The sequence below is a fragment of the Sapajus apella genome, unplaced genomic scaffold (assembly GCF_009761245.1).
Source record: "Sapajus apella isolate SASKATOON/1434 unplaced genomic scaffold, GSC_monkey_1.0 scaffold22, whole genome shotgun sequence".
NCBI classification, from domain to species: domain Eukaryota; kingdom Metazoa; phylum Chordata; class Mammalia; order Primates; family Cebidae; genus Sapajus; species Sapajus apella.
The window spans coordinates 26,964,975-26,990,010 of NW_022436962.1; the positions used below are offsets into that span (position 1 = coordinate 26,964,975).

The 25,036-nt window shown below is 37.2% G+C and overlaps 1 protein-coding gene across 1 annotated transcript in view; it reads left to right on the top strand.

Moving 5' to 3' along the window:
* DNAH14 (dynein axonemal heavy chain 14) overlaps positions 1–25,036 on the top strand; it is a 403,573-nt gene that overhangs the window by 85,601 nt on the left and 292,936 nt on the right. Inside the window, exons 12-17 of the mRNA XM_032289400.1 lie at positions 2,424–2,553; positions 5,999–6,278; positions 6,849–6,894; positions 6,988–7,085; positions 8,110–8,276; positions 9,315–9,659. Of these exons, the coding sequence (XP_032145291.1) occupies positions 2,424–2,553; positions 5,999–6,278; positions 6,849–6,894; positions 6,988–7,085; positions 8,110–8,276; positions 9,315–9,659 (1,066 nt within the window). The remainder of the gene's footprint in view (positions 1–2,423; positions 2,554–5,998; positions 6,279–6,848; positions 6,895–6,987; positions 7,086–8,109; positions 8,277–9,314; positions 9,660–25,036) is intronic.

The following is a 25,036-nucleotide window of genomic DNA, read 5'->3' on the forward strand; positions in this document are numbered from 1 at the left end:
GTGGTATTGAAGTCTCCAGCTATTATTGTAATTGGGATTTATCTCTCTCTTAAGAGATAATAATTGTAAGAATTAAAGAAAGAGGAAGAGATAAGAAAGGTGACTTGCCAGTCTAGACAGGTTTATTTTAGAGAAAACAAACCTGAGAGGAGCCTTCTGGCTGAGTTAGATCAGAGGCCTACTCTCTTACAGACTACGAGTATTTGTTTTTTGTTTGTTTTTTTAAGATGGAGTCTGACACTGTTGCCTGGGCTGGAGTGCAATGGCATAATCTCAGCTCACTGCATTGTCTGCCTCCCGGATTCACTTGATTCTCCTGCCTCAGCCTCCCGAGTAGCTGAGATTACAGGTGCATACCACCACACCCAGCCAATTTTTTGTATTTTTAGTAGAGAGAGGATTTCACTGTGTTGGCCAGACTGGTCTTGAACTCCTGACTTCGTGGTCCACCCGTCTCAGCCTCCCAAAGTGCTGGGATTACAGACATGAGCCACCACGCCCGGCCCAGACTGAGTTTTTAACAATTCAGGGTAGGAGACTTTATTAGAGGCTTGGACTGTTTCTGTGTCTTTTTGTTGTGCTTATCTAGGAGGAAGAGTTGTGTGTATGTTCCCATACATCTTTCTGCAGCTGCAGTTGTACTCTCGAGTTTGCTTTTAGCTTCCCTATCTTAGTGCACCTGAAGGGAAAGGAATGGGCTTATTAAGGCTTACTGTTTTACTGGGGCCCATTGTATAAGGGTGAAGTTTGGCAGTTACCCAAGAGACTTTCCACGCATCTCCCTCTGTAGCCCAGCTGTCTTATCTTTTACTGTTTGTTCTTTCTGGCTGATTATAGTTAGAAGTGATTTCCTTGAAATTTATGAAGCTGGAAAGGGAGCTGGAACTTAAGTGGTGGTGTTTGAGGTAAGGGTGCTCCTGCTCTGTCAGTAATACTTGCTTTTGCTTTTTATATCTGTATGCTCCAGTGATGGGTACATGTATTTTAGAAATGTTCTATCCTCTTGCTGAATTGACAATAACCCTCTTTGTCTCTTTTTATACTTTGTGTTATGTAATCTATGTTGTCTGAAGTATGTATAACTACTCCTCTTTTATGGTTTCCATTTGTGTGGAATATCTTTTTTTGTAGCTTTATTTTCAGTCTATGTTTGTTGAGGTAAAGTGTGTTTCTTGTAGGCAACAGAAGGTTGATTCTTGGTTTTTCATTCATTTTGCCACTGTATATCTTTTGATTAGAGAATTTAGTCCATTTGCATTCAGTCTTAATTAAGTAAGGACTTACTCCTGCCATTTTATTTATTTTTTTTTTTGGCTCTTTTGTGGCCAAAAGAAGTGGCCCTTTCCTTCTTTTCTTCCTTCCTGTCTTCCTTTTAGTGAAGGTGATTTTCTTGGGTGGTATGTTTTCATTTCTTTTTTCTTATTTTTTGTGTTTCTGTTGTATGTTTATAGATTTTAGGTTACCATGAGTCTTGCAAATAATATAAACCATTATTTTAACCTGATGACAACTTAACATCGATTGCATAAACAAACATACAAACAAGAAAAGGAGAGTTATGAAATCTCTATACTTTAACTTCATCTCCCTGCTTCTTAACTTTTATTGTTCCTTTTAATATCGTGTATAGTCAGTGTCTTGAAAAATTATTGTAGTGATTTTTGATTTGTTCTTCTTTTCATCTTTCTACTTAAAATATGAGTAGTTTACACACCACAATTAGTGTTATAATATTCTGTGTTTTTATATGTACCGGTGAGTTTTGTGACTTCAGATGATTTCTTATTGCTCATTAGTATTCTTTTATTTCAGATTGAAGCAATTCCTTTAGCATTTCTTGTAGGATAGATCTGGCATTGATGATAAGCATCTGGCAAAACCCTGAGGTTTTGTTGGTCTGGGAAGGTTTTTATTTTTCCTTTGCGTTTGAAGGATATTTTTGCCAGATGTACCATTCTAGGGTAGAAGGGTTTTTTCTTTTGTACTGTCTGTCTGTCTGTCTGTCTGTGTGTGTGTATCACTCTGTCTTGATCTTTGGGAGTTTGATTATTAAATGCCTTGGGGTAGTCTTCTTTAGGTTAAATTTGTTTGGTGTTCTATAATCTTCTTGTGCTTCCAACCTAGCCAACATTTATTATTATTTTCTATTTTTTTAAAAAAATGATAATAGCCATTGTAATGGGTGTAAGGTAATACAGTATTTCATTGTGTTTTGGATTGCATTTCTTTAATGATTAGTGATAATAAGCATTTTTTTCTTGTGCTTATTGTCCATCCTGATATCTTCTTTGGAGAAAGGCCTAGTCAAATCCTTTGCCTGTTTTTTAATTGGGTTGCTTTTCGTTGTTGAGTTGTTGGTGTTCTTTATATATGTAGATGTAAATGATTTTAAATGATTTTTTTCTTCCCATTTCTTAATACAGAACATTCAAGGTCAACTCTTTTCCTGCTGGAAAGATAGCAAATGATTGTGAAGAACTTGCTGATAATGTAAAGTCACATGCTATTTCTGTTAAAAAGTCAGACGTAAAAGCAAACCCTGATATTAATGAGGTAAAAAGATCTTTGAAAAATATAAACAAGTTTTTTTGCTATAAAATGAATACATTTTGAAATTTAAAATGGATTTATGATTAATACACACAACCCCTCAACCAACATACCCTCCCCTGCCACCCCCACACTCACTTACCTGCTCCCACTGTAAAAAGCTATAATGACATTTAGCTCATTTAGTTCATTCATTCATTCACCACATGGTTATTGAGTACTTACTATGTTTCAGGCACTGAGCTAGGTAGGCACTACCTACCTAGTTCAAATAACAGCAGTGGACATAACAAATTCTGTGACCTCATGGAGCTTATATTTTACCAGGAGAGATAGGTAAATGAAGTGATGAGTACTGTGAAGAAAAATGATGGAAAAAAAGGTTATGTAGGAGTGATGTTGTATGCTATTTTACATAGAAATGGTAAGGGAAGATCACCCTATCTAAAGTAGCATCTACCCCTCTTTCTCCCACCACTATACTATTCTGTCTTTGCTTTTGTTTAAAGGAGTTTTGTTGTGTTCTTAACTTAAAAATGGCAGAAGTAAAATAGGAAACTTTTAAAGAATCCTTGAGAAACTTTTGTTAAGAAATCTTTTCTTGACAGAATTGTTTTTCTCTTCATTGGTATTATTTTCTTGAGATTTAAACTTTATATATCAAGTGCTTGTCCAATTTGGTAAAAATATCCTTGTATAATATAGCCTGTATATGTATCTTTTCTTTCTAAAGTATTTAGGTAGATTTGGTAACAAAGAAAGATATTCACATGTATTAGTGTAAACCAGCGTAAGTATATATACACTATGTAGTTTGAATTCTGAAAATATATGCACTGAAATATTAATAGTGGTTATCTATGGGTGGTAGGAATCTTGAGTAATTTTACTTTCATATATATATTTCTAAATAGTCTAAATTTTGTACAATGCATGTGTATTATTTTAATAATGTTTTTATTAAGTATACGATACCTGCAAAAATAAGCAAACACTCATATAGGCTTTACCCAACTTAAAAACATTCAGTGTCTCCTATTCATCCTTTACTGATAAAACAATTTACTTACCATTCTGTTGTTGATGGACGTCTGGGTTATTTCCAGTTTTTGTTTTTGCTATTACATATAATTCTGCCATGCACATTGCAGTATATTTCTCCTTTGGTGTATATGAACAAGAGTTATTTTTTTTTAACTTAATGCTAAGGAGTGAAATTTCTGGGTGAAAGCATATGTTATTTTCAACTGTATTAAGTAATATAAAATTGTTTTTCTAAAATGCTTGTACCAATTTCAATGACCTTTAGCAATTCATAATTTTTTATTGCTCCATAAGCTTAACCAATCCTCATCAGTGTTTAATGTCAATAAGATAGGCATGAAATGGCATTTTGCTGAAGTTTTAATTTGAATTTCCCTTATTACTAGCTTGGTTGAGCATTTTTTCATGTAACTTGTATTAGTCAGGGTTCTCCTGAGGGACAGAACCAATAAGATTCACACATCTGTTTTATACATGTATATATACACATATGTGCTCAATGCAGGCTGATAGAGTGGAGATTGGGACACAGGCTGCATGAATGAGCAGACTGCCACTAAGGTAGCCTAAATTTATGTCCACTTTTTTCCCATAGCCCAAGCTTGGGCATCTTGCCGCTACTTTGCCCTCTACTATCTGACCTTGATTTGCTCCTTTTTTCTCCTAGAGGTCAAAATGTTGTAAACTGCTTTTTTTGGGCACATTCTAATATACAGTTAAGATAAGAGAGATAATTAGTTTATTTTGGGATATGTTGAGTGAGAGGTACCTGTGGAAAACCAGGTGAAAATTTCTATTGGGATGTTGAAAATGTAGATCTGAATCTCAAGCGAGAGATAAGAGCTAAAGTTGCAGATATGGTAATCATTGATGCTGCCTACTCCTTCCCCTCCTAAATCCCCATTGTAATCTGTACAATTTTTAGTTTCATTTAGCTGTGGCTATTCTTCTCTTGTTGTTTACAGTTTAGACGAAATCAAACTATTTACTGGTTCGTTCTTGTTGGCACAAAAAGCATAAGAGCTAAGAGATTTCTTCACTACAAAAATATTTTCAGGTCTCAGTTCATATTATAATGATGTGCCCAGACCTATGAGTGAACTTCAGCCTTACCACATGCTAGCAATATAGCCTCTGACAAATTAAGCTTTCAGGGTTTTTTTGTATGTATAATTAGAGTAATAATTTCTCTCTCTCAGGGTTTTTATGAGGATTAGATGAAGGTAACTTGTTTACTATAGTGATAAATATACAGTTCATTCACTGTAACTATAATTACATTTAAAGAATGATTTGATGCAAAATATTTATATGCAATAATAATATATATACAGCTTGATGGCCAGTATTCCCAGAGTTAATTATAGGTTATTTTCCAGAATAAGCTAAGCAGCACATTATGTATTTATTAAGAATTGTCTGGGTGGACTTTCTTTTATTGTGATAAAACATACATAACATAAAATTTACCATTTAACCATTTTTAGGTGTACAATTTGGTGACATTAGCTACCTTCAGTGTTAGGCAATCATCACCACTTTCCATTTCTGCAACTTTTTCATCATCCCAAACAAACTATATCCATTTGTGTGAACATTTAAGATTTGCAAATCACCTTCATTATCTACTCATGCTCTTTCCCCAGCAGCTTAATAAGATGCTAATGAGGTTTATTGATAATGTTAACTGCCTTAATTTACTAATGACTGGAATTAGAGGTTAAGATTCCAGCAGATTATTCAGGTGATCACCCTCAGAAACACAGAGGAGTAATTATGCAATAGCTACCTCAAGCATAACTGATTATTTATGAAGTAGGAAGGATCAATAGATTAATCGAGAACCCAAACATAGACAGAGCCTAAGAACAATTATGTTACATAAATGAGATATTTATACCCTGGTGTTTTTCATTGGAGATGTCCATATTAGTATATGTATATTAACGTGACAGACTTACTGTAGTAGGATGGACTTACTGTAGTGGATGTGAAGTGTGTATTCTTGATTTGTAGTTCTTAAACCAGGGTATACAACAGATTCCCATGTTCAGCTTTTAGGTGATTAAAAGTCCTGGGCCCCGCCTCTCTTTAACTCAAAATCTCTGGGGACAGACCTAAGCCTTTGTACTTTAAATAAGCTCTCAAATGACTAGGACTAGTGATGTAGTGACTCTGGCACAAATTTAGTCTTTTGGGGGGAACTCCTTCATTATAATGTCATTTGTTTCACATTTAATTTACTTATTTTAACATGCAAGTATCAGGTATTTGATAATACAGTGTTACTTGATTATCCTGGAGTTATGATTTATCATTTAAAATTTTGGTCTGTATTATCCTAAATTAAATGTTCTATAAGTTATATGTTGTCAGTGGAACCCTCACATATCTGTTAAATTAGATTTTGAATAGTGCTGAAGTGGAGAAGGATTTGAGGAAAACATATGCACCAATATTTGAAGTAAATCTACACTTGAGAATTCCTGCTGAGAGTGATTCTTCAGAAAATTCTAAAGAGAACTTTAATGAGTCTGACCAGTGCCCTGAAAAGTGTGTGATGTTTGAAGATGAAATGTCAGAACATAAAGAAAATTGTGTCAAAAAACACTCAAGTAGAGAATTGCTCCCACAAGCCAAGAAATCAAAAGAAATTAGTTACAATCCTGAAGATATTCTTTCAGGTAAGACAACTGAGAGTATAAGGAATGAAGAGTAGCTAGGTGCAGTGGCTTATGCCTGCAATCCCGGCCGGCAATCTGGGAGGCCGAGGTGGGACTAGTGAGACCTTGTCTCTTAAAAAAAAAAAAAAAAAAAGAATGAAGAGAAATATCTTAACAACTAGAAAATAACAAATGAGAGATCATGTTAATAGGCTGTGTATTATAATTTATAGATTATGATTTTATAAATCTTAAGGTAAATACTGCTAAAAGTAAGGATAAATTTTACAGATCATTGTATTGCCTATAAGTAATGACACCATTGTTCATTTTCATCTCAAAACCCAAACAGCTTCTCACTGAGGCAGAGGTGAGGGGCCCCCTTCATCAAGAGGAACATCTAGGATGTTTGTTCTTAGATCTCTTAATCAGAACCTTGGGATGGGGTATACTGCTTCAGTATTGCCTTTCAAATGACCTCTTGAGTTTATTCTTAGGATATGTATAAAGCACTGGAATATATTAATTTGTCATTTAGCTGATATAAATATCAATCAATTTTGTATTCTCTCTTTCATTGGATTCTAATAGATACAGAAATTGAGACTGAGTTTGAGAATAAATCCATATATTATGAGTAAGTATTAGACATTTTAAAAATTACAAGTAATTGTATTTTTTATGTTAGTTATATTCTGCTGAAATATGCTTTTATTGTTTTCTCTGTTAGATTTCCAGAATTTCCTACAAATCTCTTTATAGTTCCCAACAGATTGGAATTTTCAGTAAAAATTCAAAATATGTTGACTAATATGGAAAAATGTATAAGTAAGTGTTTTTAAAGCTTAGTGAAATGCATTGTCTTCTGTGGCAATATTTTCTTAAATTTAGACATCTGATGCTTTTACCCAGGGATGTGGCAGATATTACAGAATATTGGTATATCACAAATTCACAATCCTTGGGATCAAACACTGTGAATTTGGAATTATTTGAGGATGTATGAATTTTACACATAGCCTTAGAATGCATAAAAGATGGGAATTAGGAAAATATCTCAAGGTTTGGATTTTTTCTGTTATGTTCTGTAGAATGCTACGATACTTAGTACAAATGAGCAAGATCTTTTATGTCATAGTGTAACAAAGGTATTGTTTCTATCTTAAAGAGATTTTGTTTTGCAGCTGTGTATACACAGTCAGAAATAGAAGGCAATTACTAGCCTGACCAAAGAATTTATTATTTTCTTACAATAAATTTTACAAAGATCTTAAAACAGCAGGACTTTTGGCAACTTCTTGAATGTTGTATCATTCTCCAGTCATGTCACCATAGTTGAGTTGAAATTTTTATAAGGTGTGAAGTATATGTTGAGATTTGTCGGTCTGTCTGTCTATGTATGTATGTATGTATGTATGTATGTATGTATATGTATCTATCTATCTATCTATCTATGCATGCATGCCTGTGGACATCTGGTTGTTCAGCTAGACTGTGAACTCTTAAGGCTCTGTTTCCTGATTTCTGTATCCTTGTAATGGCATAATACTCTCCACATAAAAGATACATGTCAAATATTTATTAACTGAATGACTTATTTTCAGTTTCTATTTCAAATCATGCCTCCCATCACCTCTACTCAGTTGCCTGTGAGTAGCTCTTTTGTTTCTATAATATTAAATCTACATCTTTATACCTATTTTTAAATTCCAGTTATAAGTATAGAATACTATCTAACCCTCATAATAAATCAGCCCCAGTTTTCAATAGTTCTGTATGTCATAGATCATTTTGAAGTGTTGCTTTCAATGGGACTTCTGAAGTATTGACTTTTAAATTACATATATTTTAGCCACAATTACGCCTTTTTGCCAAGATCCCCACCTGTCTATCTTCATTGATTTGGTTTCAATTGTGGATTTACCTAATAAGACAGGAAGCATAATACAATATACAGAGCAGAACAAATGGCCAGATTGTCACATCCTTTTTGAAATGGATCCTGCCTACCAAAATATAGTAAGTTTTTAAACAGTTCATTTTAGGGAATGTTTGCTTTAAGGAGCAGAAAGCCACTGAGTTCTTAGATGAAATGAATTTATTGAAAAATTAGAGCATCCTATTCATAGTGATTGAAATAATCACCATTGTATTTCCCCATGATCTGTCATCTCTGCTCACGTCTGTGTGATTTTTCCAACTTCTGTGAAAAGAATCTTTCTCTTTTATGACTCCTTCATAATATAGGCTTGCCAATATATTGACTTGCCATGCCCCAACTCTTCCCATTAGCATCTAACTGGGTATTTTTGTCCAAATTTACAAGAGAACCTAGTTGGCTTAGCTTGGATTAGGATTCTACCCTATCTAAATAGTTACATCTTTGGTGAATTGGGTGAGGTCACATACCTTTTTGGCACCAGGGGCTGGTTTTCTGGAAGACAATTTTTCCATGGATGGGGATGGAGGGGTGATTTCAAGATGAAACTCTTCACCTCAGATCATCAGGCATTAGATTGTCATAAGGAATACACAACCTAGATCCCTCACATGTGCAGTTCACAATAGGGTTCAAGCTCCTATGAGAATCTAATGCCACTGCTGATTTGGCAGGAGGTAGAGCTCAGGCAGTAATGCTCACTCACCCACCACTCACCTCCTACTGTGTGGCCCAGTTCCTAACAGGCCATGGACTGGTACCACTCTGCAGCCTGGGGGTTGGGGACTGGCATTTTCTAGGGCTAAGCATAGTATACTCTAAAATAGGGTAACAAGCAAGGGGATAAATGATTGGTGTCTTTAGTCCATGGCTCAAAATAACATGTTAATTATAAAGTGAAATAGCCTAATAAGCCTTTATGTAAAAGCCAAATATTAGAAAGCCATCTAAATTTAAAGTTTTATGTTTCCAACATGTTTAGATTTTTAATAGAGGTTCTTAAAATGAACTCCACATAGCACTATTATTTTATTTTCTTAGAAACTATTAGCGTGTCAAACCATACATTTTTCGCTCTTAAAATAAAAATTCTAACATCTTAACATTCTTCTTTACAGATTGTGAATCTCCTGACTATTATTGGTAATTCAATGGGCCTAGTTAATGCTTACAGCTGCAAGTTTATAAAGTATTGTACCATGGTAGAGAAGGCAAAAATCATGAGTATGAAAATGTCACCTATGGGAGAATTAACTTCAAAAGAATTTAAAGCTATCCTAAATAGATTCAGAAACTATTTTAGACATATTGTGAATATGGCCATTGAGAAGCGGATTGGTATTTTTAATGTTGTAACTCTTGATTATCAATCAGAATGTTTACCGTATGTTGACAACATCATACATATGAGCCACACCCTCATGCAATCTGTAATTGAAAAGAAGAGCAAAAACTTCTTGGAAGTAAGTATTTTGAAAATTCTTATTGTGTAAGAATGTTTCAGATTAGTAAATTTTAAATTTAAAATATATGCTTAGAAAACATATGGTATCAGATGTCACATGCAGGATGTGAAAAAAATTAAGATATACATGATAAATATTGTCCTTAGAAAATTTTAATGTGTATTCCATTTGTTTATGTCTTTGATAAAATATCACTTCCTCAAAAAAACCTTCTCTGATCACCACATCCATTGCATTCCCTATCACTTTCCTGCTGCTTTTCCTGTTTTATCTTTGTTACTACCTGACATTATGTTATTTATTTGTTTGTTATTATTCCATTAGAATGTAAGCTTCATCAAGCTATGGAGTATCTAAGATAAATATTTGAATACAGATGAATATTAGAGATTCACTGTATATTAGGGCTGACCTCTTTAAGGAAGTATTCTGAGTAGGCAGATCTCCTCTGGGACCACAGTGGTTTGGAGGCTCTATGGAGATTCCCAAGCTGAGAAAGTATGAAGTTCTGAGAGCACCCAAAATAACCGGCAGTAGGGTTATTCATTAATTATTTGCCCCTTCATTAATTATTCCTACCTATCACCCATTGAAGTTTCTAGGACAGCCTAGATCCTAATAGACCAGCCATTGTCCATACAAGCACCCTCAGTTGTACCTCAGACCTGTTTAAGGATATTAATTTATAATAATAGCTACTATTTGTTCATTTATTAAATCAGACCACAAGTATTTATTGAGCATTGATTGTATGCCAGGCATTGTATTAGGCCCTGGAATATAACGGTGAGAGGGATAGATTCAGTAGCATCTAATCTAGAAGAAAATGCTGCTGAAATACCTAACATAACCCAGGTGAATGATCACAAACAATTTGCTAGGAAGTCTTACATCTAAAGGAAAGGAGTTGGAGTTGCCTAGCTAATGGGAGATGGTGTGGAAACACTGGAAAGAAAGGTCAGAATATTGCAGGAGTATGTTGCTTTAACTTAGATTAGTTGCATACAACAGAAAACAAAACATAACAGTGGCTTAGACAAGTTCGAGACTAATTTATCTCTCAGGTAAAATTAGTGGAGAAAGAGATAACATAGTCCTGGTATGATGTCTTCATAAAGCCATTAGGGACATAGGAGGCTTCTAGCTTACCACTCTGCCTTCCCTAGAGCATGATACTCATGCACATTACTCAGGACAGCAACCATCTGTCTGGTTATCACGTCCTCATTCCAGGCAGCAGGGTGAAAGAAGGCAGCAAAGAAAATCTCTCAATTCTACTTTTAAGGATATTTCCCAGAAGTACTCCCACACTTTTGCTTTTATTATATTTCCTAGGACTTAGTTATGTGCCCTCACCTAGCTGCAAGACTGACTGAGAATGGTAGACTTTTAACTGGGAGCATGGTACCCCAAACAAATTCAGGATTTGTTACTAAGGTGGTGAAGGAAAATGAAGTTTGGGGTAGGCGTCAAGCAGATGTCATCAGGAAATGCAGACAGCAAGTGACAGGTCAAAAGAGAACAAAGCATACCTGAAGAAGATCTGAATGAATTCAGTGAGGTGGGAATATAGTCCGTGAAAAGGGATTGGCAAGAGGTGAAGCTAAGAAATGGAATAAAGAGCCTTGTAAGCTGTGTCAGGACTTGGAACATTATTCTTAAGACCATAGGAATTATTGGGAGGTTTTAAGCAGAGAAATGACATGATGTAATTTGTATTTTTGTATGGACCCTCTGGCTGCAGTGTGAAGAACAGATTGAAATCGGATAAAACAGGAGGAAAGCTGTTTTCATAATCTAGGGGAGGGGTGATGATAGCCTGAATCAGTGTAGTAACAATGAGGACTCTGAGCAATGTATAGATATGAGATACATCTAGGAGATGAATCAACAGGATATGGTATTGACTGAATGTAAGGAATAAGATAAAGCTAATTATGTTTTCAGGGTTTGGGTTGGGCAACAGAGTGGACAATGATGCAAATTATTGGGAGGAGGAACATAGTACTTGTTAAATTGCGTAATAATATTCAAGTAGGGATAACCAGATATACATGTCTGGCTATCAAGAAAGTATCTACCCTGGAAATATATATTTAAATGATCAGAAACAAGTGGTTGTTGAAATAAACAAGAGTGAATGACAATGCCCCTGTTTATGTGTGTGGTGAGACTAGAATAGAACCTTAAACAGAAGCCTAAAGAACCAGGAAATTACAGTTGTGCGTTTCCCAGTGGAGAATCACTGAGAAATCTGTCAGTGTTCCCCATGAGACAGTGTCAGCTCTAAACGTCAGCCCAGCTTGGAGACTTTAATGCTAGGTCAGACAGTGCCAGGCAATAAAGACATTTTCTGCCCCTTCTCTCTCCTTCAGTCTCTTGCTATACCCCGGGAAGGGTCAGAAGGTATGGCTAGGAACTGAAAGTAATTGAACAAATAAAAGACATAGAAACATAAAAGCAGCTAATCACACACCCACCTTTTCTACCGCAGACATTAATTTTAAACAAATTTTGCAGCCTTGACTAGGACTTGATTTTTAATTATGGATTTTTAAAATTAAAAGTGACTAGAGGACTTTTATTATCTGTTGGTGACCAGAAAAGTCTTGTGTATTGACGTATGTTTTATCAAAAGGTCTCTTCATTTAAATGCCAAAAAATGGGAGGAAAATTAAGTTATTTCATTGTAATACTGTCTATAAAGTTCTACTCTTATAAATTAGTAGTTTTAGTGTATATTTCCTCTACATCCTTATTTATTTTTGGTGTATCAGACATATACAAATCCTGAAAATCTGTTTAAAACTTCTCATTATAATTATGCTTTAAATCAGTTTCTTCTTACATTTCTAATGGGTTTTCCTATATATAGTTAGCTTCTATGCAGTATGGTTTATGACTGTTAAATCATTTTCACAAAGCATGTTATTTTATCAAAACGTGATAGGCATCTTTAAAGTACTTTTGACTTTCCTGATAAATAAAAACTACTTCTGTTTCTTTTGTGTATGTATATTTGCCAAGTTAATTTTTGCCCATTGCTTTTTTTTTTTTTTTTTTTTTTTTTTTGAGACGGAGTTTTGCTCTTGTTACCCAGGCTGGAGTGCAATGGCGTGATCTTGGCTCACCACAACCTCCACCTCCTGGGCTCAGGCAATTCTCCTGCCTCAGCCTCCCGAGTAGCCGGGACTACAGGCACGCGCCACCATGCCAGGCTAATGTTTTGTATTTTTAGTAGAGACTGGGTTTCACCATGTTGACCAGGATGGTCTCGATCTCTTGACCTCATGATCCACCCGCCTCGGCCTCCCAAAGTGCTGGGATTACAGGCGTGAGCCACCACGCCCGGCCGCCCATTGCTTTTTTATATTGTCTTCAAGCATGCTTCCTATAAATAGCATATTTCTGAATTTTTTTTAAAAACTCAGTTAATAATCATCTTTTAAACAGAGAAATCAGTCTGTTAACTTTTAACAATTAATGCACTTTTTTCCATTTCACCTTACATTTTACTTTTTTCTTAAAGTTTTTGTCCTTATTTTCACTCTATTGATAAGTTGATCTTCAGTGGCCTCCCTCATTTTTTTAATTTTTTTTCCTATGTTCATTTTGGGAGTTTTATTCTACTTTTAAATGTCTTTGATGATAATCTTCCCTCTCCTAATTCTCATAATAAAATGTATTTATCTGCTATTAAGAGAAGACGTAATGTTTATCCTCTAAGATGCTGTATTCCTCCATAGCGTTTTCTCATGCCAATAAAATGAGAACTCAAGAATAGTCATTTTTCTAATTCTCCCCTAAGAATTCATACATTCAGTTTTAGACTATTACTGAATAGAAGTATATCTTTTATTTTCAGTGATGGGGGCTGTAGTGCAGTGGTGATCATAGCTTACTGCAATCTCAAACTCAAGTGATCCTCCCACCTGAGCCTCCAGAGTAGTTGGGACTATGGGCATGTACCACCATATGTTGGAATTCACTCAGGGTGGTTGGCAAAATATTAGGGAAATATTAGAGAAAGTTATAGATTATAGTCTCAAACCTTTTGGAGGGATGAAAGGTTTTATTGGAACAGGCTAAAGGCAGCTGGTGCATTATGTTAGGGAAACATAGTGATGATAAGAGGCTTTCCTAGTTTAATTCTGTTTACCCCACATCCCTTTGTCGCTACTCTGTTTACTCATGTAAACTTTGTGCTGGATGGTCCTCTCAGGGGGAGATCAAAGGGGAATTACCCATCAATAGTGTTTACTCTGGGCCCTGGAACCTAAAGTTTTTATTGTTTGTAAAACCGCTCTTTTAATCATATTAATTATCCACAAGTGTGTTGGCTTAAAACCTCTGTTATGAAATCTTTACTGAATAAATGTGAGGATGACAGGGGATCTTGGTCAATTGGTGGCAGTCACCCTCAGAAAGCAGCTGTTGACCATCCCTAACCCACTTAAATCACTGAACCAGATGTGAGAGTGCATTTATTCATCTGTCATTGAGTCAGGGTGCCCTGATTGGGTCAAATGGTAGTTCCATCTTTAGGTCTTTGAGGAATTGATACACTGTCTTCCACAATGGCTGAACTCATTTATGCTCTTATCAACAGTGTATAAGTGCTCCTTCTTCTCCACAACCTTGCCAGCATCAGTTATTTTTTTACTTTTTAGTAATAGCCATCCTGACTACTGTTAGATGGTAGCTCATTGTGGTTTTGATTTGCATTTCTCTAATGAGCAGTGATGTTGAGTTTATTTCATATGACTGTTGGCTGCATGTAGTGTCTGTTCATGTCCTTTATCCACTTTTTTATTCAGTTGTTTAATTTTTTTTCTTATAAATTTGTTTATGTTCCTTATAGATAACTGGATATTATCTATAGGTCTCTGTTGGATGCCTAATTTGCAAAAATTGCCTCCCATTCTGTAGGCTGTCTGTTTGCTCTGTTGATAGTCTCTTTTGCTGTGCAGAAGCTCTTTAGTTTAATTAGATCCCATTTGTCAATTTTTGCTTTTGTTGCAATTGCTTTTGGCATCTTCATAATGAAATCTTTGCCCATGCCTATGTCCTTACGGCATTGCTTAGGTCATCTTTCAGGGTTTTTATAGTTTGAGGTTTTTACATTTAAGTCCTTAATTTATCTTGAGTTAATTTTTGTATGTAGTATAAGGAAGGGATTCAGCCTCAATCTTCAGCATATGGCTAGCCAGGTATCCCAGTATCATTTATTGAATAGGGAATCCTTTCCCTATTCCTTGTTTTGGTGGGGTTTGTCAAAGATCAGACAGTGGTAGGTGTATGATCCTATTTCTAGGTTCTCTGTTCTGTTCCATTGGTCTGTGTGTCTGTTCTTGTACCAGTGCCATGGTGGTTTGGTTACTGTAGCCCTGTAGTGTAGTATGAAGATGGGTAGTGTGATGCCTCCAGCTTTGTTCTCTTTGAGTTGGATTGCCTTGGCATTTTGGGTTCTTTTTTGGTTTCATATGAATTTTTAAATAGTTTTCTCTAGTTCTGTGAAGAATGTAGATGGTAATTTAATAGAAGTAGCATTGAATCTATAAATTGCTTTAGGCAGTATGGCCATTTTCACAATACTGATTTTTCTTATCCTTGAGCATGGAATGCCTGTCATGCGCAAACAGGGTTAGTTTAACTTCCTCTCTTTCTATTTGGATGCCCTTTATTTCTTTCTCTTGCCCCATTGCCCTGGTCAGAACTTCCAATACTATGTTGAATAGGAGTGGTGAGAGAGGGCATCCTTTTCTTCTGCCATTTTTCAAGGGGAATGCTTCCAGCTTTTGCCCATTAGGTATAATGTTGGCTGTGGGTTTGTTAGAGATGGCTGTTACTATTTTGAGATATGTTCCTTCAATACCTAATTTATTGAGAGGTTTTTTTTTTTAATTGTACTTTAGGTTCTGGGGTACATGTGCAGATCATTCAGGTTTGTTGCATAGGTACATACATGGCAAGGTGTTTTTTTAACATGAAGGATATTGAATCACATTAAAGGCATTTTTTTGCATCTATTGAGATAATCTTGGTTTTTGTCTTTAGTTCTGTTTATATGATGAATCACATGTATTGATTTGTGTGTATTGAACCAACTCTGCATCCTGGGGATGAAGCCTACTTCATCATGGTGAATAAGCCTTTTCATGTGCTGCTGGATTCAGTTCGCTGGTATTTTGTTGAGGACTTTGCATTGGTGTTTATCAAGGATATCGACCTAAAGTTTTCTTTTTTTGTTATATCTCTGCCAGGTTTTGGTATCAGAATGATGCTGGCCTCACAGAATGACTTAGGGAGGAGTCCTTCCTTTTTAATTTTTAGGATTAGTTTCAGCAGGAATGGTACCAGCCCTTCTTTGTTCATCTGGTAGAATGCAACTGTGAATCAATGTTCCTGGGGTTTTTTTGGTTGATAGACTATTACTGCCTCAATTTTAGAACTCATTATTGGTCTGTTCAGGGATTCAGTTTCTTCCTGGTTCAGTCTTGGGAGGGTGTGTTTGTCCAGGAATGTATCCATTTCATCTAGATTTTCAAGTTAATGTGTGTAGGGGTATTCATAATGTTTTTTGATGATTGTATTTCATAGGTTCAATGATAATATCCCACTTGTTATTTCTGATTGCATTTATTTGAATATTTTCTCCTTTCTACTTTATTAGTCCAGCTAGCAGTGTCTCTTTTATTAATTTTTTCAAAAAAAAAAACAGCTTCTGGATTCATTTTTTTTTTTTGATGGTTTTGTGTGTCTCTGTCTCCTTCAGTTCAGCTCTGATTTTGGTTTTTCTTGTCTTCTGTTATCCTTGGGATTTTTTTTTTCTTTTTTTTTTTGCTCTTGGTTCTCTGGTACTTTTAGTTGTGATGTTAGGTTGTTAACTTGAGATCTTTCTAGCTTTTTTTGATGTGGGCATTTAGTGCTATAAATTTTTGTCTTACTACTGCCTTAGCTGTGTCTCAGAGTTTCTGGTACCTTGTATATTTGTTCTCATTAGTTTCAAAAAACTTCTTGATTTCTGTCTTAATTTCATTATTTACCCAAAAGTCATTCAGGAGCAGCTTATTCCATTTCAATGTCATTGTATGGTTTTAAGTGAATTTCTTGGTCTTGATTGTGGATTTCATTTTGCTGTGTTGTAAAGTACTTTTTTCTAATGATTTAAGGTCTTTTGCATTTGCTAAGGAGTGTTTTACTTCTGATTAGATGATCTATTTTAGAGTAAGTTTGTGCGGGATGAAAAGTATATCCTATTGTTTTTGGGTAAAGAGTTCTGTAGATACCTCACAGGTCCATTTGACCCAGTGCTGAGCCGAGGTCCTGAATATCTTTCTCAACTTTCTGTTTCGATGATCTGTCTATTAGACATATTGTCAGTGGGGTGTTAAAGTTTCTCACTATTATTGTAGCAAAGTCTCTAGGAAGTTTGTTTATGAATCTAGGTGCTCCAGTCTTGGGTGAGCATATATATATATATATATATATGTGTGTGTGTGTGTGTGTGTGTGTGTGTGTAGAAAGAACACTATTTTTTATTCAAATTTAAATTATTTATTAAACAGTGGATCTTCAAAACATCGCCAGTTTTACAAAATTCATTTTTTTTTAGGGTTCTTGAGTTTTTATTATTGTACTTTAGGGTCTGGGGTACATGTGCAGGTCAAGCAGGATTGTTGCATAGGTACACAAATGGCAATGTGGTTTGCTGCCTCAATCCCCCACCACTTACATCTGGCATTTTCCCCTAGGTTATCCCTCCTCGACATCCCCACTCCCTCACTGTCCCTCCCTTGGCCCCCCCCCAACAGACCCCAGTGTGTGATGTTCCCCTCCCTCTGTCCGTGTGTTCTCATTGTTCAACAGCCACCTATGAGTGAGAACATGTGGTGTTTGATTTTCTGTTCTTGTGTCAGTTTGCTGAGAATGATAGTTTCCAGATTCATCCATGTCCCTACAAAGAACGTGAACTCATCATTTTTTATGGCTGTGTAGTATTCCATGGTGTATATGTGCCACATTTTCCTTGACCAGCCTATCGTCAATGGGCATTTGGGTTGGTTACAGGTCTTTGCTATCATAAACTGCTGCAATGAACATACGTGTGCATGTGTCTTTATAATAGAATGATTTATAATCCTTTGGGTATATACCCAGTAATGGGATTGCTGGGTCAAAAGAAATTTCTATTTCTAGGTCATTGAGGAAGCACCACACTGTCTTCCACAATGGTTGAACTAATTTACACTCTCACCAACAGTGTAAAAGTGTTCCTATTTCTCCACATCCTCTCTATCATGTGTTGTCTCCAGATTTTTTGATGATCGCCATGCTAACTTCCATGAGGTAGTATCTCAATGTGGTTTTGATTTGCATTTCTCTAATAATCAGTGATGATGACCATTTTTTCGTATGTTTATTGGTCTCATATATGTCTTCTTTTGAAAAATGTCTGTCTGCCCACTTTGGGATGGGTTTGTTTTTTTCTTGTATACTTTTCATTCTTTGTAGGTTCTGGATATTAGCCCTTTGTCAGATGGGTAGATTGCAAAAATTTTTTCCCATTCTGTTGGTTGCCAGTTCACTCTAATGATTCTTTCTTTTGCTCTACAGAAGCTCTGGAGTTTTATTAGGTCCCATTTGTCTATTTTTGCTTTTGTTGCCAATCCTTTTAGTGTTTTAGTTATGAAGTCCTTGTCTATGCCTATGTCTTGAATGGTTTTGCCTAGGTTTTCTTCTAGGGTTTTTATGGTGTTAGGTTTTAAGTCTTTAATCTGTCTGGAGTTAATTTTAGTGTAAGATGTCAGGAAGGGGTCCAGTGTCTGCTTTCTGCACACTGCTAGCCAGTTTTTCCAACACCATTTATGAAACAGGGAATCTTTTCCCCATTGCTTGTTTTTGTCAGGTTTGTCAAAGATCAGATGGTTGTAGATGTGTGGTGTTATTTCTGAGGCATCTGTTCTGTTATTGGTTAATATCCTGTTTTGGTACCAGTATCATCCTGTTTTGATTACTGTAACTTTGTAGTATAGTTTGAAATCAGGGAATGTGGTGCCTCTAGCTTTGTTCTTTTTGCTTAGGATTGTCTTGGCTATGTGGGCTCTTTTTTGATTCCATATGAAGTTTAAGATGTTTTTTTCCAGTTCTTTGAAGAAGGTCATTGGTAGCTTGATGGGGATAGCATTGAATCTATAAATTACTTTGGGCAGTATGACCATTTTCACGATATTGATTCTTCCTAACCATGAGTATGGAATGTTTCTCCATCTGTTTGTGTCCTTTCTTATTTCCTTGAGCAGTGGTTTGTAGATCTCCTTGAAGAGGTCCTTTACATCCATTGTTAGTTGTATTCCTAGGTATTTTATTCTCTTTGTAACAATTGTGAATGGGAGTTTGCTGATGATTTGGCTCTCTGTTAGTCTGTTGTTGGTGTATAGAAATGCTTGTGATTTCTGCACATTGCTTTTGTGTCCTGAGACTTTGCTGAAGTTGTTTATCAGTTTAAGGAGCTTTTGGGCTGAGATGATAGGGTCTTCTAAACATACAATCATGTCATTTGCAAATAGAGAAAATTTGACTTCCTCCTTTCCTTATTGAATACCTTTTTTTTTTCTTGCTAATTGCTCTGGCTAGAACTTCCAATACTGTATTGAATAGGAATGGTGAGAGAGGGCATCTTTGTCTAGTGCTGTATTTCAATGGGAATGCTTCCAGTTTTTGCCCATTCAGTATTATACTGGCTGCAGGTTTGTTGTAAATAGCTTTTATTGTCTTGAGATACGTTCCTTCGATAACCTAGTTTATTGAGAGTTTTTAGTATGAAGGGCTGTTGAATTTTGTCAAAGGCCTTCTCTGCATCAATTGAGATAATCATGTGGTTTTTTTCTTTGGTTCTGTTTATTTGGTGGATTACGTTTATAGACTTGTGTATGTTGAACCAGCCTTGCATCCCTGGAATTAAGCCTACTTGATCGTGATGGATAAGCTTTTTGATATGCTGTTGCAATCAGTTTGCCAGTATTTTATTGAAGATTTTTGCATCTATGTTCATCATGGATATCTGAAGTTTTATTTTTTTGTTGAGTCTCTGCCGGGTTTTGGTATCAGGATGATGTTGGCCTCATAAAATGAGTTAAGGAGGATTCCCTCTGTTTGTATTGTTTGGAATAGTTTCAGAAGGAATAATATCAGCTCCTCCTTGTACCTCTGGTATAATTCAGCTGTGAACCTGTCTGATCCTGGACTTTTTTTGGTTGGTAGGCTATTAATTGCTGCCTCAACTTCAGCCCTTGTTATTGGTCCATTCAAGGTTTCAACTTCTCCTGGTTTAGGCTTGAGAGAGTGTAAGTGTCCAGGAATTTATTAATTTCTTCCAGATTTACTGGTGTGTGTGCATAGAGTTGTTTATAGTAATCTCTGTACTTTGTATTTTTGTGGAATCGGTGGTGATATCCCCTTTGTTGTTTTTTATTGTATCTATTTGATTCTTCTCCCTTTTCTTTTTCATTAATCTGGCTAGCAGTCTGTGTATTTTGTTGATCTTTTCAAAAAACCAGCTCCTGGATTTATTTATTTTTTGAAGGGTTTTTGTGTGTGTGTGTGTGTGTGTATCTCCTTTAGTTCTGTTCTGATCTTAGTTATTTCTTGTCTTCTACTAGCTTTTAGTTTTTTTGATCTTCCTCCTTTAACTCTTTCAATTTTGATGATAGGGTGTCAATTTTAGCTCTTTCCTCGCTTCTCATGTGGACACTTATTGCTCTAAATTTCCCTCTAGACACTGCTTTAAATGTGTCCCAGAGGCTCTGGTACATTGTGTCTTTGTTTTCTTTGGCTTCAAAGAACATCTTTATTACTGCCTTCATTTCATTGTTTATGCAGTCAACATTCAGGAGCCAGTTGTTAAGTGTTCATGAAGCTGTGCAGTTCTGAGTTAGTTTCTTAATTCTGAGTTCTAATTGATTCCTCTGTGGTCTGAGAGACTGTTTGTTATGATTTCTATTCTTTTGCGTTTGCTTAGGAGTGATTTACTTCCAATTATGTGGTCAGTTTTAGAGTAGGTGCAATGCGGTGCTGAGAAGAATGTATATTCTGTGGGTTTGGGGTGGAGATTTCTGCAGATGTCTATTAGGTCCACTTGGTCCAGATCTGAGATCAAGTCCTGGATATCCTTGTTAATTTTCTGTCTGGTTGATATGTCTAATATTGACAGTGGAGTGTTAAAGTCTCCCACTATCATTGTGTGGGAGTCTAAGTCTCTTTGTAGGTCGTTAAGAACTTGCTTTATATACGTCCTGTATTGGGTACGTATATATTTAGGATCATTAATTCTTCTTGATGCATTGATCCTTTTACCATTATGTAATGCCCTTCTTTGTCTCTTTTGATCTTTGTTGGTTTAAAGTTTAAAGCAACTCCTGCTTTTTTTTTTGCTCTCCATTTGCTTGATAAATCTTCCTCTATCCCTTTATTTTGAGCCTTTTGTGTGTCCTTGCACGTGAGATGGATTTCCTGAATACAGCACACCAATGGGTCTTGACTTTTTATCCAATTTTCCAGTGTTTGTCTTTTGATTGGGACATTTAGCCAATTTACATTTAAGGTTAATATTGATATGTGTGAATTTGATCCTGCCATTTTGATGCTAGCTGGTTGTTTTGCTCCTGAAAGAAGCCTAAACATGGAAAGGAAAAACCAGTACCAGCCACTGCAAAAACATACCAAACTGTAAGGACCATTGACACTATGAAGAACTGCATCAACTAACAAGCAAAACATCCCACACAAAAGATGATTTTTTGGTTTACAGTCTGTTTTGTCAGAAGCTAGGATTGCAACCTCTGTTCTTTTCTGCTTCCCTTTGCTTTGTTGATTTCTCTTCATCCTTTTATATTTAGCCTATGTGTGTCATGCATGTGAGATGGGTCTCTTGAAGACAGTATGCCAGTGGGTCTTGATTCTTTATCCAGCTTGCCACTCTGTTTTTTAACTGGAGTACTTAGTCCATTTACATTTAAGCTTAGTATTGGTATGTGTGGATTTGATCTTGTCATCATGATGTTCGCTGAGTGTGTTGCAGACTTGTTAATGTGGTTTCTTTATAGTGTCACTGGTCTGTGTGCTTTTATAGTGGTTGATAATGATCTTTCATTTCGTATTTAATGCTTCCTTCAGGAGCTCCTATAAGGCAGATCTGGTTGTAACAAATTCCCTGAGCATTTGCCTGTCTGAAAAGGATATTAATTCTCCTTCCCTTATGAAGCTTAGTTTGGCCAGATATGAAATTCTTGGTTGGAACTTCTTTTCTTCAAGTTTGTTGAATATTGGCCCTCAAACTTTTCTGATTTCTAGGGTTTCCACTGAGAGGTCCACTGTTAATCTGATGGGTTTCCCTTTGTGGGTAACCTGACTTTTCTAGCTGCCTGTATGAGTTCATTCTCACTCTGCTAATAGTGACATACCCGAGACTGGGTAATTTGTAAAGGAAAGAGGTTTAATTGACTCATAGTTCAGCATGACTGTGGAGGCCTCAGGAAACTTAAAATCATGGCAGAAGGGGAAGCAAACACCTTCCTCTTCACATGGTGACAAGAAGGAGAAGTGCCAAACAAAAGAGGGGAAAGGCCCTCGTAAAACTATCAAATCTTGTGAGAACTTACTCTATCACGAGAACAGCAGCATAGGGGTAACTGCCCCCATGACTCAATCACCTCCCACCAGGTCCCTCCCATGACATGTGGTGATTATGGGAACTACAATTCAAGATGAGATTTGGATGGGGACACAGCCAAACTATATCACTGCCTTTAACATTTTTTCTTTCATTTTGACCTTGAAGAATCTGATGATGGGTCTTCAGGATGATCTTCTCATGTATCTTCCTAGGATTCTCTGAATTTCCTGAATTTTAATGTTGACTTCTAGCTAGGTTGGGGGAATTCTCATGGGTGATATTCTGAAATATATTTTCCAAGTTGGTTCCATTCTCTCCATCTCTTTCAGGTACACCAATCAGTCATAGATTCAGTCTCTTTACATAATCCCATATTTCTCAGAGATTTTGTTCTCTTTTTCTCTATTCTTCTCTGCTTGTCTTCTTTCAAAAAGGCAGCCTTTAAGCTCTGAGATTCTTTTCTCTACTTGGCCTATTCTGCTATTAATACTTATGATTGCATTATGAAATTCTTCCAGTGTATCTTTCAACCCTATCAGGTCATTACATTCTCTTTACTGGCTATTTTGTCTGTCAGCTCCTGCAATGTTTTATGATGATTTTTAGCTTCCTTTCATTGGGTTACAATGTACTCCTTTAGCTCAGTGATCTTTGTTCCTATCCATATTCTGAATTCTACTTCAGCCATCTCAGCCTCAGTCTGGTTCCAAAGTCTTGCTGGAGAGGTATTGTGGTCATTTGGAAGAAAAAGAACACACTGGCTTTTTGAGTTTTTAGCATTCTAGAATCAATGTTTAGCTGATTCTTTCTCATCTTCGTGTGCTTATCTACATTCAATTTTTGAGGTTGCTGACATTTGGAAAAATTAAAAAGTTTTTCTTTTAACAGTCTGGCCACTTTTCTGTAGGTCTGCTTGTTGTATGCTGGGGGTCTACTCCAGTTTCTAGTTGCCTTGGATTTTCCAGTATTTGGAGTTATCAGTGAAGTCTGTGAAGCAGTGAGGATGGCAACCTGCCCCTTCCCCTGGGAGTGCCATCCAAGGGAGGTAAGGGCCAGCTGCCAGCCTGAATGCACCTGCAAGATGTGGCTGGACCCCAGTTTGGAGGTCTCACCCAGTCAGGAAGAATGGGATTGGGAACCTGCTTAACAAAGGAGTCTGGCTATGTTTTCATAAAGTAGTCATCCTGTGCTGGGGGTGTCCACTTCATTCCTTTGTTGCCTCAGACACTGAAGCTTGAAGGCTGGAAAGGCTAAGTCACCAAAACCTTATCAGCCAGAGAATACTGGTGAAGGTAGCCAGAGACCCCACTTGGGAGGTGCCACAGTATGAAGAGGAAAGGGGTTAGGGACCTGCTTAAAAAAGCAGTCTGGTCACAATTTTCTGTGGCTGTTGTGCTATGCTAGGGTACGACTTTTATCCCCAGTCACCTTGGGCTCTCTAAAGCCTGAAGGCTAGTACTTCTAAATTGCCCAAACAGCAAAGATGGCAGCCTGCCCCTCCCTCTGGGAGTTCCATCCCAGGGAGTTTTCAAATCTTTGTAGGCCAGATAACACTGGTGGGAATGGATAGAGGCCCTTGTTGGAGGTTCCACCCAGTGACAACAGGATTGGGGACCCAATGAAAGAAGCAGTCTGGCCATGGTTTCATAAAGCAAATGTGTTGTGCTAGGGTACTGCTTCTGCCCCTGGTCGGCTTGGGCTCTCCAGAACACAGAGGGTGGAATGGCTAAGTCACCCAAACAGCAAAGATGGTGGCCTGCCCCTCCCTCTGGGAGCTCTGTCTCAGAAAAGTTTTTAAATTTCTGTCTCCTGGAGAACACTGGTGGGGTTGGCTGGAGAACCTAGTTTGGAGAGTTCACCCAGTGAAGAGGAACACATAAGGGGCCTACTTAAAGAAGCAGTCTGGTTATGCTTTTGTAGAGCAGCTGTGCAGTGCTGTGGTACCACTTCTGCCCCCAGTTGTCTTGGGCTCTCCAAAACCTATAGGCTGGAATGGCTAAGTGGCCCAAACAGCAAAGATAGCGACCCACTCCTACCTTTGGGAGCTCTCTCCCAGGGAGTTTTTGAATATCTATCAGCTGGAAAACACCAGCAGGGTGGCTGGAGGCCCCAGTTTAGAGGTCCCGCCAAATGAGGGGCAGCAGATAAGGGACCTGCTTAAAGAGGCAGTCTGGCCACCCTTTGGTAGGATAGCTGTGCTGTGCTGGGGGATCCCTTCCACCTCCAGTCAGTTTGGAATGCAGGCTGGAATGGCTAAGTTGCCTAAACAGCAAACACAGTGGCCTGCCCCTCCTTCCAAGAGCTTCGTCTGAGGTGCAGCCCTGCTACCTGTAGCTGGCTGGAATTCCAAGCCAGTGGGTCTTATCCTGTGAGGCACTGTGAAAGTAGGACTCTAAGACTATCGCTGCTTGGCCCCATGGATTCAGCCTCTTTCCTAGGGGTATGTATGGGAGTCTAATCTCCCACTTTGCCGGAGTTGCAGTTACTTTTGTTGGAAAGCCTGGAGCTGGAATATCTAAAGTTCTTGGTTTTCTGTGCGTACCTGAGTGACTACTCTGCCAAGACTCCATGTAGCTCTGTGTGTCAGACTGAGGGCCCTGGTGAAGTGGGTTCATGAGGGGATCTCCTGACCTGAGATCGGTGGTTTCCTGTGGTCATACATTCACTCACCACTTCCCTGGACAGGGGAGGTTTACTTGGT